A 10,905-nucleotide genomic window follows, 5' to 3' on the forward strand; every position below is an offset into this window, starting at 1 on the left:
TTACTTCATTAAACTAATGTAAACGTACAATTACTCCAAATGAAATATAACTACCTTGACGATGGTGGTTTATTGCATATTTATGGAGAAGTGAGGTAGCTTTTAGTTGGGTAAGCCCTAGTGGTTAAAACAAGTGTGAATTAGAGAGGTTTTGATTAGTTATGTAGTTAATGTCTCCCCATAAGCTAGTAAAATTGTCGATTAAGCAGTATTAAAATTCTAACGTATCTTGCGCTTTGCAAATAACTATAATTTTGATGTGTTGTTTTGAAGTGATATAATCAAGATAATTTTATGACAGTCGGTCTTGATGTGTCAAAACTTGCTGGTGGAACATTCATCGACTATCCATTTAAAAGACCTTTTCCGTCAGACCAAGATTTGTTGAATTTAATTTGTATATAATTCTTTTACTGAATTCACAAAAAGGGAAATGAAAGTAAATTTAAACTAAATTAAAGATACCTTAAAGGTCAATTGAGAAGAATTTGGCATAGATTACTAAAATTAAAGTCCTTTCCATTGATATACGACCCCATTGTCCGTCTACTTATAAATATTTGCAAGAACACAAAGTATAATGAAAACAAACCAGAGGCGAAGTATCCAAATCCACGTGACCTCAAACCCAACCGGCCCCGCCACCCTTCTTCACGAAAACAGAGGAAACTACTTTTCACGATTGTGAAAAAACATAAAAAGAATAGAAATTCTTGTCCAGTTACTTCATCGTACATATAAATACATGTCAGAACAAAGCAAAGGTTCAGAACGTGATTAAAACCTCCGTCACCATTTCCATTTTCGCTTTCTTTTTTCCATAATTTTGGCTCGGTTTTATTTTACCTTTTTTGACTTCTTTTAAGGGAAAAAAATCTTTACGTGTTCACCTGGCAATGACTAGCGGTGCCACCACTGGCAACCCCTTACTCGGGGCGCCTACCAGTACTCACCGGCGCCGTGTAGTTGATGCCGTGAATGACAGGGAGAAATCATATGATCAAATTCAAATTGCTTTATGTAATTCTGCAAACGATATAGACTCAGAAACATTGAGTAAAAGTGACGGTGTAAATTATCAGTACTTATTGAAACGTAAAAGGGTGCCGGAGAATTGGGTATCCGGCGTGGAGGAATCTATGCATTCTTTTGGACCAAGGAAGAATATGGGGCGTTGGGTATTTAGGTTTCTCTTGATGCTGTTGGTGTTATGGGCATTCTTAAAGCTCCATTTCATGATCGAAGTCGCCGGAAAAATGATTAGAAGAGATAATGAGATTTTGATTATTCAGAATTTCAAGAATGATTTATCTAATGCTCAGAGGGTCACGTTTGATTCTGAGACATCTTCAGGTTCTGCTGTGAAGAAACGGCAGATGAGGGAATTGCCGGTAATTATATTCTTCTTCTTTGTTTGGTTTCTTTCCATGTATTTCATTGTTTAATCATTGATTACAAAGTAATTATGTTTGATCTATTTTTTATTAAGTTGATTAATGGCTTCAATGACGTCAAGCTTTTTATTATTTTCCGATAACTAAGATTGATTTTATTTTATTTTCCCAGATAAATACTTCTTCTTGAATTCTCTTCCCTCGTATTTAATGATGGAAATTAATATATAAATTTATAAAATTTCAATTTTTCTGATTACTTGGGAACAATATTCACAGGGATTTGCTGTGATAGTTTGTAGAATTGTGTTTTGTAAGCTAGATGTTCTGTTTTCTTTAAACACTAGGAAGTCAAGGGGCGGCTACAAATTGAGACATGAAATTTCTTCAGTTTCCTTTGACCCAAATTACAAAGTGACCCTCGTATACCTTTGTTCAGTTGTTTTCTTCTCGTTTAGATATTCCTTTTTCTTAATATTCGTCCTTGGACCGTTCTTAAACTGCTCAGTACAAGTATTTCTCATGCTATAAGGAGGATTAGCTGTTCGAGGACACATCGGCCAAGCCATGTTAATGAAAAAATGGAAAATAGAAACACAGACTACAAATATACACGAAAAAAACTTTTCTGTTCTGTTTTCCCGAGTCAGATTATTTTCCATCGAATGCAAATTTGAAATTATAAGAACTTCATTCTGCTTTTATAATTTAGTCTGTTGAGATTTAGATGATCTGCTTACAATAACAAAGAAACTTCTTTTTGACAGGTCCCTGATATTTGGATGAAACCAACCAGTGATAAATTTTACAAGTGCATTACTCGACCAAAGAATCGCATAAGTATGTCAAAGTCTACCTATCAAGAATTGCTGCAGGAAGATATTTTTGTTTGAGATACACGAATGTTTTAATTTCTTTCAGGGACAGCGTCGAAAACAAATGGTTATATTCTAGTTCATGCAAATGGAGGACTCAATCAAATGAGAACAGGAGTTAGTTCACTGCTATCCTTGTTCGAGTATCTATTTATTTTTCTGATTTTAGCTAATCAAACGCTCAATCTACTTTGAAATTAATTTCAGGTATGCGATATGGTTGCTGTCGCAAAGCTTATGAATGCAACTCTTGTACTTCCTTCCCTTGATCACGCGTCCTTTTGGAGCGATCCTAGGTATATGTCAGTCAATAATGTTGTTGATTGGAGACCATCTCTTGTTCTTAATTTCTGTCTCTCAGGTTATAGTATTTTTGCAGTGAATTTAAAGATATTTTTGACTGGAGGCATTTCATTGAAGTTTTAAAAGATGATATCGAGATAGTTGAATCTTTGCCGTTACAGTACGTCACTTCGAATCCCTATCTCAAGGCTCCCGTCTCTTGGTCAAAGGTTTGAAGACAATAAGAGTTATCATATATGACTAGTCACTTTAGTTCTACTCGACTTAGAACTGATCTTGATGATTTATTTACAGGCTAGTTACTACAAAGAACATGTTCTTGGTTCGCTAAAAAAGCACAAGGTGATCAAGTTTACTCATACGGATTCACGACTTGCTAATAATGGTCTCCCGCCCTCTATCCAGAGGCTCAGGTGTCGTGCAAATTACGAGGCTCTCCGCTACACAACAGAGATCGAAGAGCTCGGAAAGAAGTTCGTTGATAGACTTGGGAAAGATGATGAACCGTATATTGCTCTTCACTTGAGGTAATAATCGCACAAGATTGTTGTTGTTTTCATTTATTTTTTTATTTTTGTTTGTTTGTTGCGGATCTATTAAGTTTATATTTTACTAGGTATGAGAAAGACATGCTGGCATTCACTGGTTGCAGCTACAATTTGACTGCAGACGAGGCTGAGGAACTTAGGGGCATGAGGTATAGTGTTAAGCACTGGAAAGAAAAAGAGATTGACAGCAAAGAAAGGCGACGGCAAGGGGGCTGCCCTCTTTCTCCCCGGGAAGCAGCCCTATTTCTTAAGGCTATGGGGTATCCATCCTCGACTCGAATATACATTGTTGCAGGGGAAATTTTCGGTAAAAATAGCATGGATGCATTCCGATCCGAGTACCCTAATGTTTTCACTCACTCAACACTTGCAACAGCAGACGAGTTGGAGCCCTTCAAGCATTATCAGAACCGACTCGCTGCCTTAGATTATCTTGTAGCCTTATACAGTGACGTGTTCGTTTTCACATACGATGGGAATATGGCCAAGGCTCTACAGGGGCATAGAAGTTTCGAAGGATTTCGCAGGACAATAAACCCGGACAGGTTTAGCAAATATCTTTTCTGATCTCCTTCAATTCGTTGCTATTTTTTCTGTCAAATCTGAATCGATTTTGTTCGTTATTTTTCAGGTTCAATGTTGTTAAACTGGTAGATAAGTTGGATAAAGGTGCTATTTCTTGGGACAATTTCACATCTGAGATCAAGAGCATACACTCCAACAGAATCGGAGCACCATATCTTAGACAAGCCCGTGACACACCAAGACTCGAGGAGAACTTTTATGCGAACCCTTTTCCCGGTTGCATTTGCAATAGTTCTATGGAGAAAAGAAAGCATAAGATACTGGATCAGAGACCTAATCCTGTAGTTGCTTCAGATAGATAAGTTTATCCATTTCAGTTCCGAAGTAAAGAAAAAGAACTATACAGCACACAATGCAACGCGTACTGCTGTAGTCTAGAGTACTGCAAGACACCTGATCATCAGCCGATTACAATGGTGCTATGATACACAATTCTTTGTAATTAAGCTGTGGCTTCGATGCAGAGAGGTTGAGATATCGGCAGTTGAAAGGCGGGCAGGTGAAAATATTTTGTTGACAAAATCATAAAACAGCAGACTACACCAACAGAGCATAGATACATATTTTCGTAGCTCATTGATTTGTTCATTCTTATTTCCTTCAACTATAGTGTATTGCCAAACAGGCTCTAATAAATTATTTGTAATGACTTCTTTAAGTCATTTTGAGAATAGAAAATTTTCTCCCCATTTTGTTAATATTGTTCCTAGTCGTCTTTCTATATTATGGTATTGAAATCAGGTCAAAAGTGGGCAACTAGCAGAATAGACGTGGAAAAGTTGGATGAGACCAAGTCTATGCACTTAGGCTAGTATTTCATGACTTGACTTAGATGATTTGAATGCAGAGATATATGGAAATGAAGAGTAGTGAAACGTAAATTGTCATGTTTTGTATCAACTTGCATAGAGTAAGTAGACCCCATGGCATATGAGATCCATGAGAAGAACTTGACTTCTTGTCAACTTATATAATTGGGGTTGATATCTAGTAATTTTGTCAAAAAATTGTCTATCATGTATGTAATTAGCACGTATGGTCGGCTTGGCATGCCATGAGGACTTACTCGATGGACTACATGACTAGCATGTGTAGTCTGCTCGACATAATTGTTTCAAATTGGGAATAATCTCGAAAGTTACAAAAATAGAGTAACTACTTAATCTAATTACGAAGTTATTTTGCCTCTATACACTTGACAAAGTATCAATGAAACATGAATTTTCCAAATTCGTTGGCTCTTGAATTATATTTCAAATAAATAATAAATAAATGGGAGATAAACCGAGATATTAATCTCTACGCCGCCTACCTCACCTCATTTCTATGAGCCAGTTTTTTCGCCAAATCCCAAAAGGGGGAAAAAAGAAAAAAATCAGCCAGCGACGTCGTTTCCCTAATAAACACAGAATTAGGGCTTTACCGCCCTCCCCCTTTTGAACTCGTCCCAACTTTCTGAAATCATCTCCTTTTATCAGGCGGTTGCTTTATGTGGATCTCCTTAGCGCTCATGTTGTTAACATGTTCTTTTGTCATGTCTTTTTAATTTTTTTTTTTCATTTTTTACTTTGATTTTGTGTTATTTTGCATTGGATAAATGAAATTGAAAATATATCTATCTGAGAATCCGAGCAAGGAGCTCAAGATTACTTTCTATCTTCCTGAGATGCAATTATCCCTTTTTAATTTCTCCTATTTGATACTAATTAGTAATTACATGTTTTATTTTTGATGCTATACTGGGTTTCATAATTGAATTGTTATCCTCCCACAGTCATTGTTTCAGGAAAAAAATTATTTATCATTCTGAGAACTTTTTCTCACTGTATGCTCTATTTGTTTTGTTATACATGTATTCTTCTTCATAAAGCAGAGTCATTCTTTTACATGTATTGAATCGGTGAAGTTGCTAAGTAACACTATCTATGTGCAATTTCCTTTGCAGAATTGATGATAATGTGAAAATTTTCAATCTGTTGCTTGATTTTCCGAAATGCTAGTGTGTCATTATTGTGGTGGCTGTCTCGCCGGTGTCTTTTTGACGGTTTAGTGCAAAATTGTAATGAACTGCCATCAACTCAGGACCCTTTGTTGATGAAATTACAGTCTTTCTTTTTATCTCTGCTCATTTCTTCCATGTTATTTTCTTATCATGAAAAATACAATTCATCTTTCAGGAGAAGTTTACAAGCTTTCTGGGATCCCAAGAAATTGATGCCTGTTGCTGACCCCCCCTCCCCCCCATCACTGCTCGTGCTTAAAGCCATTATTTTTTTCTGGCTCCCAAAATGAGGTGAAAGAGGAATGCTGAATTTGAAAAACGAACTTCACTACCTTGTTGATTGGTTTCAAAGTGCAATCAATGAAAACATGGTGTTGGCTTTTGATGCTATCAAAAACCGTACCTGGTAGACCTCCCGAACTTGAGGACTGAAAAAGAGCACGAACAGAGTCTTTTGATACCTGAAACAAAGGCAACGAAGTGTGTTCTCGTCGTCCCTCCGATGCTTAAGTCAGACAGAGAATTTATATGAGAACATATACTGAAATTGTATGTAAAAGCATACCTGAATAATGGACTTGGGTCATGTATTTATAGAGGTAGGTAGTGTACTTCTAGTAAGATTGAATTAGTTGCATATTCTTATCCAATAGAGTCCTACTTGATAAGAGTGTTTTATTTGTAATATAATTGCATGAGCAATGACGCTATTGTTGGCATAGAATTCTTGTGGACATAGGAGTCCTGGGTTGAGATGTTTGAATTATATTAGAGTCCGTAGAATGTAAGATTTCTTATGGGCTTGACAAAAGGGGGGTTCGGTATGAAACGAATAGCTTGAGGACTCATGAACCCCATATATCAAAAGGATGCTTGAGGACTTTTGCCCGAGGACACCGCCGACCAAATCACGATGATGCAAGTCGCTACTCCTCGGGTGTATTACCCCGAGGACTATGTCACCCCGAGGACTGTGTGCCCCAATATGTGATGAGCAAGACCCTGTGAGTCCTTGGGAAAATCACCTCGGGAGGTTGCCAAAAGTGACTACATCAGCTTTCATTTGGAAAGTAAGCATACCTTTGATTTATGTGTTGTATATTTGAAGAAGAATAGAGGATATAAGAGTTCTTATATGCTGAAAGTAACACGAACAGTCTAGTTTCTAAGTTTTGACTGTATAAAACTGCCACCCTCGAGGAGGAGACTATGGAAAAGGAACTCATAAGGTGCAAAATGAGGATGTTGTCAAGGATAATGCCACACAACCAGAATATGAAAACCTCTAGTTTCAAATCGGCAATCTTTGAATGTAGTGTTCTGATGATGCAGACAATACTAATATATTCAGGTATATCAACGTCTAATTAGATAATCAAGTTCTGTAATAAAAAAATTGTACTTAGTTATACGAATGAATTGTTACTTAATATTTTCAATCTGATAGGCCAAATTTTGCCTCGACTTGCACCATACTGTCATGAATCCTGCAGAGTTTTTTTTTTCACGAGTTCTAGCAATTGCCTCTAAGCACGAACTTTATTTTTGAACCAATTGCTTTCCATTAAACCAGAAACTATACTAGTTAATTAAAGGGCTATTCAAAAGTTTTAATCTTCTCGATTGCCTCAACGATAATGGGTTGTTAAATTTTACGTTTTATTAGATTGTTAATGAAATATAATGGAATTCTATCACCAATATTATTGTAATATACTTCTGTAAAACATCATACACATTCAAAAACAAATAAAAACTGTAGGAAGACATATCTGTGCAATAAATGTGAATATTAATACTACATGGATAATCAGAACTTAAAAAAACTTTACTACTACCAACAAAACATTAAATGACACAAAAAAAATTCTAAAACCCATACTGTAACGTAAAAAGTTTGAAATCATTTATTTGTATCTACCCTTGATCATCTACTTCAGAATCTTTATTCAAGACGCACAAGCTCGATCATCTGGCAACAAATGTCAATCTCATTCCTGATTATGGTGCCTTCTAAGTACAGTAAATTCCAATCTTGAAGCGTTAACATCCCATCTAAGGCCCACCTCATCGTTCTCCTCGAGTGTCCTCCTGTCCACGAAGTGTTTCTTCCATTTATCCAACAGCACAAAACTGTTAGTCTTCCATTTTTTAAGCGTCAACATGTACTCTATACGCGTATCGACATCTAAAACTGCGAACCTTAGTCCCTCATTATTCTGGCAAAATTTAGATGGATCGTTTGTAAAGAAAGGTGCAATATGTGCCAACACTTGGTTTCTTCCGATCAAGAGTCTTGAGGAACCATCAACATCACTTTTTGTCAACACTTTCGTGATTCTCCAATGATCAGGATCCTCATCTTCAATCTGAAACTGTTGAATTATTTCAGCATCCATTATTATTGGATTTGGAGGTTGAAGTTGATCGTATGGAACTATTTCATTCCCCATCAGTATTGGATCTTCGTGTTGTAATATTTCTTCCTCCATTATTATTGAATTCGGGGTTTGAACTTGAACGTATGGAATTATTTCATTCCCCATTACAATTGGATCTTCCTGCTGTAATATTTCATCCTCAAATGTTATTGGATTCATAGGTAGAACTTGATTGCATGGAACTATTTCAACCCCCATTGCCCTTCTTCTCGGAAGCCCCGGATTCCAAATTCTGAGTTCAACGCCATCTAGTCGATCATCTGAGTTGGATTCTTCAACTGGAGTAGATGCGCCACAGTTTTTAGAAATCTCGCGAGACAAAAAATCAATGAATTCAATATCATTCCTTTTGCAATTACTTGTTTTAGCCCAATCTTTTTTATTTGTTTCAATATTATGAATATCCTTTTTTGACGGGACTGAAACTTTGCATTTACAAGAAGGCATTAAGTGTAAGGATAAACAAACTGGTTCGTTTGTCCCTGTTTCACTCACAATATCCCTGCCTGGAAGATTTGCCAAATTGGGAAACATATCTGAATTATTTGAAAAAACTCGAAACAATTTTTTATCTAAGAATATTTTGACAGAGAGTTGTGGAGAAAGAATGCAAGTATTTATACAAGAATTAAATGATATGATCATGTGAAATTAGGATTTCAATTCATCAAGAATTCAGTATTTTCCAAATCCCTTTTAAATTGTGATTCAAAACATTCCTTATAAAATCTAGTTCTATTTGAAAACTTTTTTAATTAGTGTAGTTTCTTTATGGAACGTTTCCTTAATCTTCCTGAAAACTTTAATTTCAAATTGAAGTTCTCCAGATTTTGCTGGGTCTTCTTTCCATATAAACTTAACCCCTGAATTGTGAAATAACGGTAATGTTATTTTGTTAAAAGTCAAACAGGCCAATCCTCTCCCCTCCCTAATAATTACAAAATTATAATTAAAAGGGAAAAAATTGTTTTTCAAAGCCTCTAAACCATAATTCCCCAATCGTGATTTTTTTTCCCTACTATATTTTAATTTTGATGCTCCAGAAGATTTTTATCTTTTATTTTTATCTGAAGTCAAAGGGGAAGAATACTAAAATTTCATATACTTCTGTAAAATTATAATTATTATACCTATCCTTAAATTGAATTTATAGCATTTTGTGGGAGTCATTGAGATTTTTGGCGGTATTTTTATATTGGTCTAAAATTCGTGATAGGTATAAAACATTCCTATAAATTCGATGACTTAGAAATTAACTTTTATTGAAGTCAAAACATATTTTAAATTGTGTGAAAGTTTTAAGCACTTGACTCTATCTTTTGGGTGTCTCACATGATCAACGAAATGATACTGATTATTACTACCTTGTTCCACGTGGATGGCAGACACAAGTAACATATTACAAATTGGTCATGTCAACATGAATAACTCAAATGATCTTGTGAACCTATATATGCTTTCCCAAAACTGCTCCGATGGACGATGAGGTGAAGCATATAATCTAGCTCGCACAATGGTGTATCTAATTTACCATATAGAAATCCTCACAAATTAGGAAGCAACTCGTGTTCACGAAAGTTCCCTTGAACCAATCTTTCGCACAAATACTCAATGCAAATTGCAACATTAAAGAAAAGGTATGAAAATCAAAACATTTAACCAAGTATCTATTAATTTTGTTTCTCTTGCACATTTGTTCTTATTTGCAACAATTTTACCTTTGGAATGCTAAACATTGGCATCCATCCCTTTGGAATCGCCTTTACTAGCTAATGGAGCTATGTGCGCAGGATCTTCAACACGTGAATAGGGAGTTAATAATCTAAATGATCACTGAATTTTGCAAAAAAATTTTATCGGATCACTGAATTTTAAAATTCACCAAAGTCATCATTGAACTTTGCAAAAGGTTTCCACAAGGTCACTAAACTTTAAAAATTATCACATTCATCACTGAATTTTGCGGTGATCCCGTGTAAATCTTTTGACAAGTTCAATGATTTTTAAAGTTTTGTGACCACATGTAAATATTTTGCAAAGTTCAATGATGACTTGAATAATTTTTAAAGTTTAGTGACCCGATGAAATTCTTTTGCAAAATTTAGTGACCATTTGAATTATCAACCTTGTGAATAGGGGGTAGGCGGGTAGTAAAGATTTGTTGATAGCTTAATTTCAACAAATTTTGTGGTCAGCACTGAGAATTGTAACCTTATCAAAAATAATGAAAAAAAAATCAAATTGGCCCCGAATTTCTACTTTAAAAGATCTCTTGAACCTTTCTTAAAGATCAAATAGATTCTTTTAGATGGTTTTTTACTTTAATTTCGTTAGGATCTAAGATTAATGGTGATTTTCTAGATCATTTATTTTGCGGGGAAAGGGAAAAGGATCATATTCAGGCCTGGTATAATTCTATTTTATTTTGGGTCCCTCTGGGTCCAACACTGAGTCCTACCAATGATCATTGTACTATCCGCTGCCCGGCTTGACAAGATCATTATTGTCAGCACATGTTCAGACTTCATCTTCTTCAACCATGAATGCATCAGAGTCCATGCAATTTGTACCATCACATAATTAAGAGTACTCAATGTGAAAAACAATGGAATGGCAACAAGAAAAAAAGAGAGTAAAAGAAAAGGCTCTGAGAAAACGCACCAATCAGTGGAACACACAGCAATAAATTTCAATACAGATAAATTATTCGAATAATTTTAGACAGGCAGGGCCACGTGTCCTCCCCCCCCCCCCCCC

General features: G+C 35.6%; 2 protein-coding genes and 1 long non-coding RNA gene across 3 annotated transcripts; 2 read left to right on the forward strand and 1 right to left on the reverse strand.

Moving 5' to 3' along the window:
* Positions 1-575: 575 nt before the first annotated feature.
* LOC111386825 (O-fucosyltransferase 19-like) lies at positions 576-4,403 on the forward strand. The gene is made up of 8 exons (XM_023011302.1): positions 576-1,391; positions 2,162-2,234; positions 2,316-2,386; positions 2,477-2,565; positions 2,649-2,781; positions 2,867-3,099; positions 3,189-3,665; positions 3,752-4,403. The coding sequence occupies exons 1-8, from the start codon at positions 897-899 to the stop codon at positions 4,005-4,007; spliced, it is 1,827 nt and encodes a 608-aa protein (XP_022867070.1). The 5' UTR covers positions 576-896; the 3' UTR covers positions 4,008-4,403.
* A 582-nt stretch (positions 4,404-4,985) lies between these two features.
* Positions 4,986-7,137, forward strand: LOC111386852. Its single transcript, XR_002701333.1, has 2 exons — positions 4,986-5,217; positions 5,883-7,137. It is a non-coding gene; the product is annotated as an uncharacterized LOC111386852 (long non-coding RNA).
* Positions 7,138-7,511: 374 nt separating this feature from the next.
* Positions 7,512-8,719, reverse strand: LOC111386849. Its single transcript, XM_023011332.1, has one exon. The coding sequence runs from the start codon at positions 8,680-8,682 to the stop codon at positions 7,699-7,701; it is 984 nt and encodes a 327-aa protein (XP_022867100.1). The 5' UTR covers positions 8,683-8,719; the 3' UTR covers positions 7,512-7,698.
* Positions 8,720-10,905: the final 2,186 nt, after the last annotated feature.

The sequence above is a fragment of the Olea europaea genome, unplaced genomic scaffold (genome assembly GCF_002742605.1).
Source record: "Olea europaea var. sylvestris unplaced genomic scaffold, O_europaea_v1 scaffold374, whole genome shotgun sequence".
NCBI lineage: Eukaryota > Viridiplantae > Streptophyta > Magnoliopsida > Lamiales > Oleaceae > Olea > Olea europaea.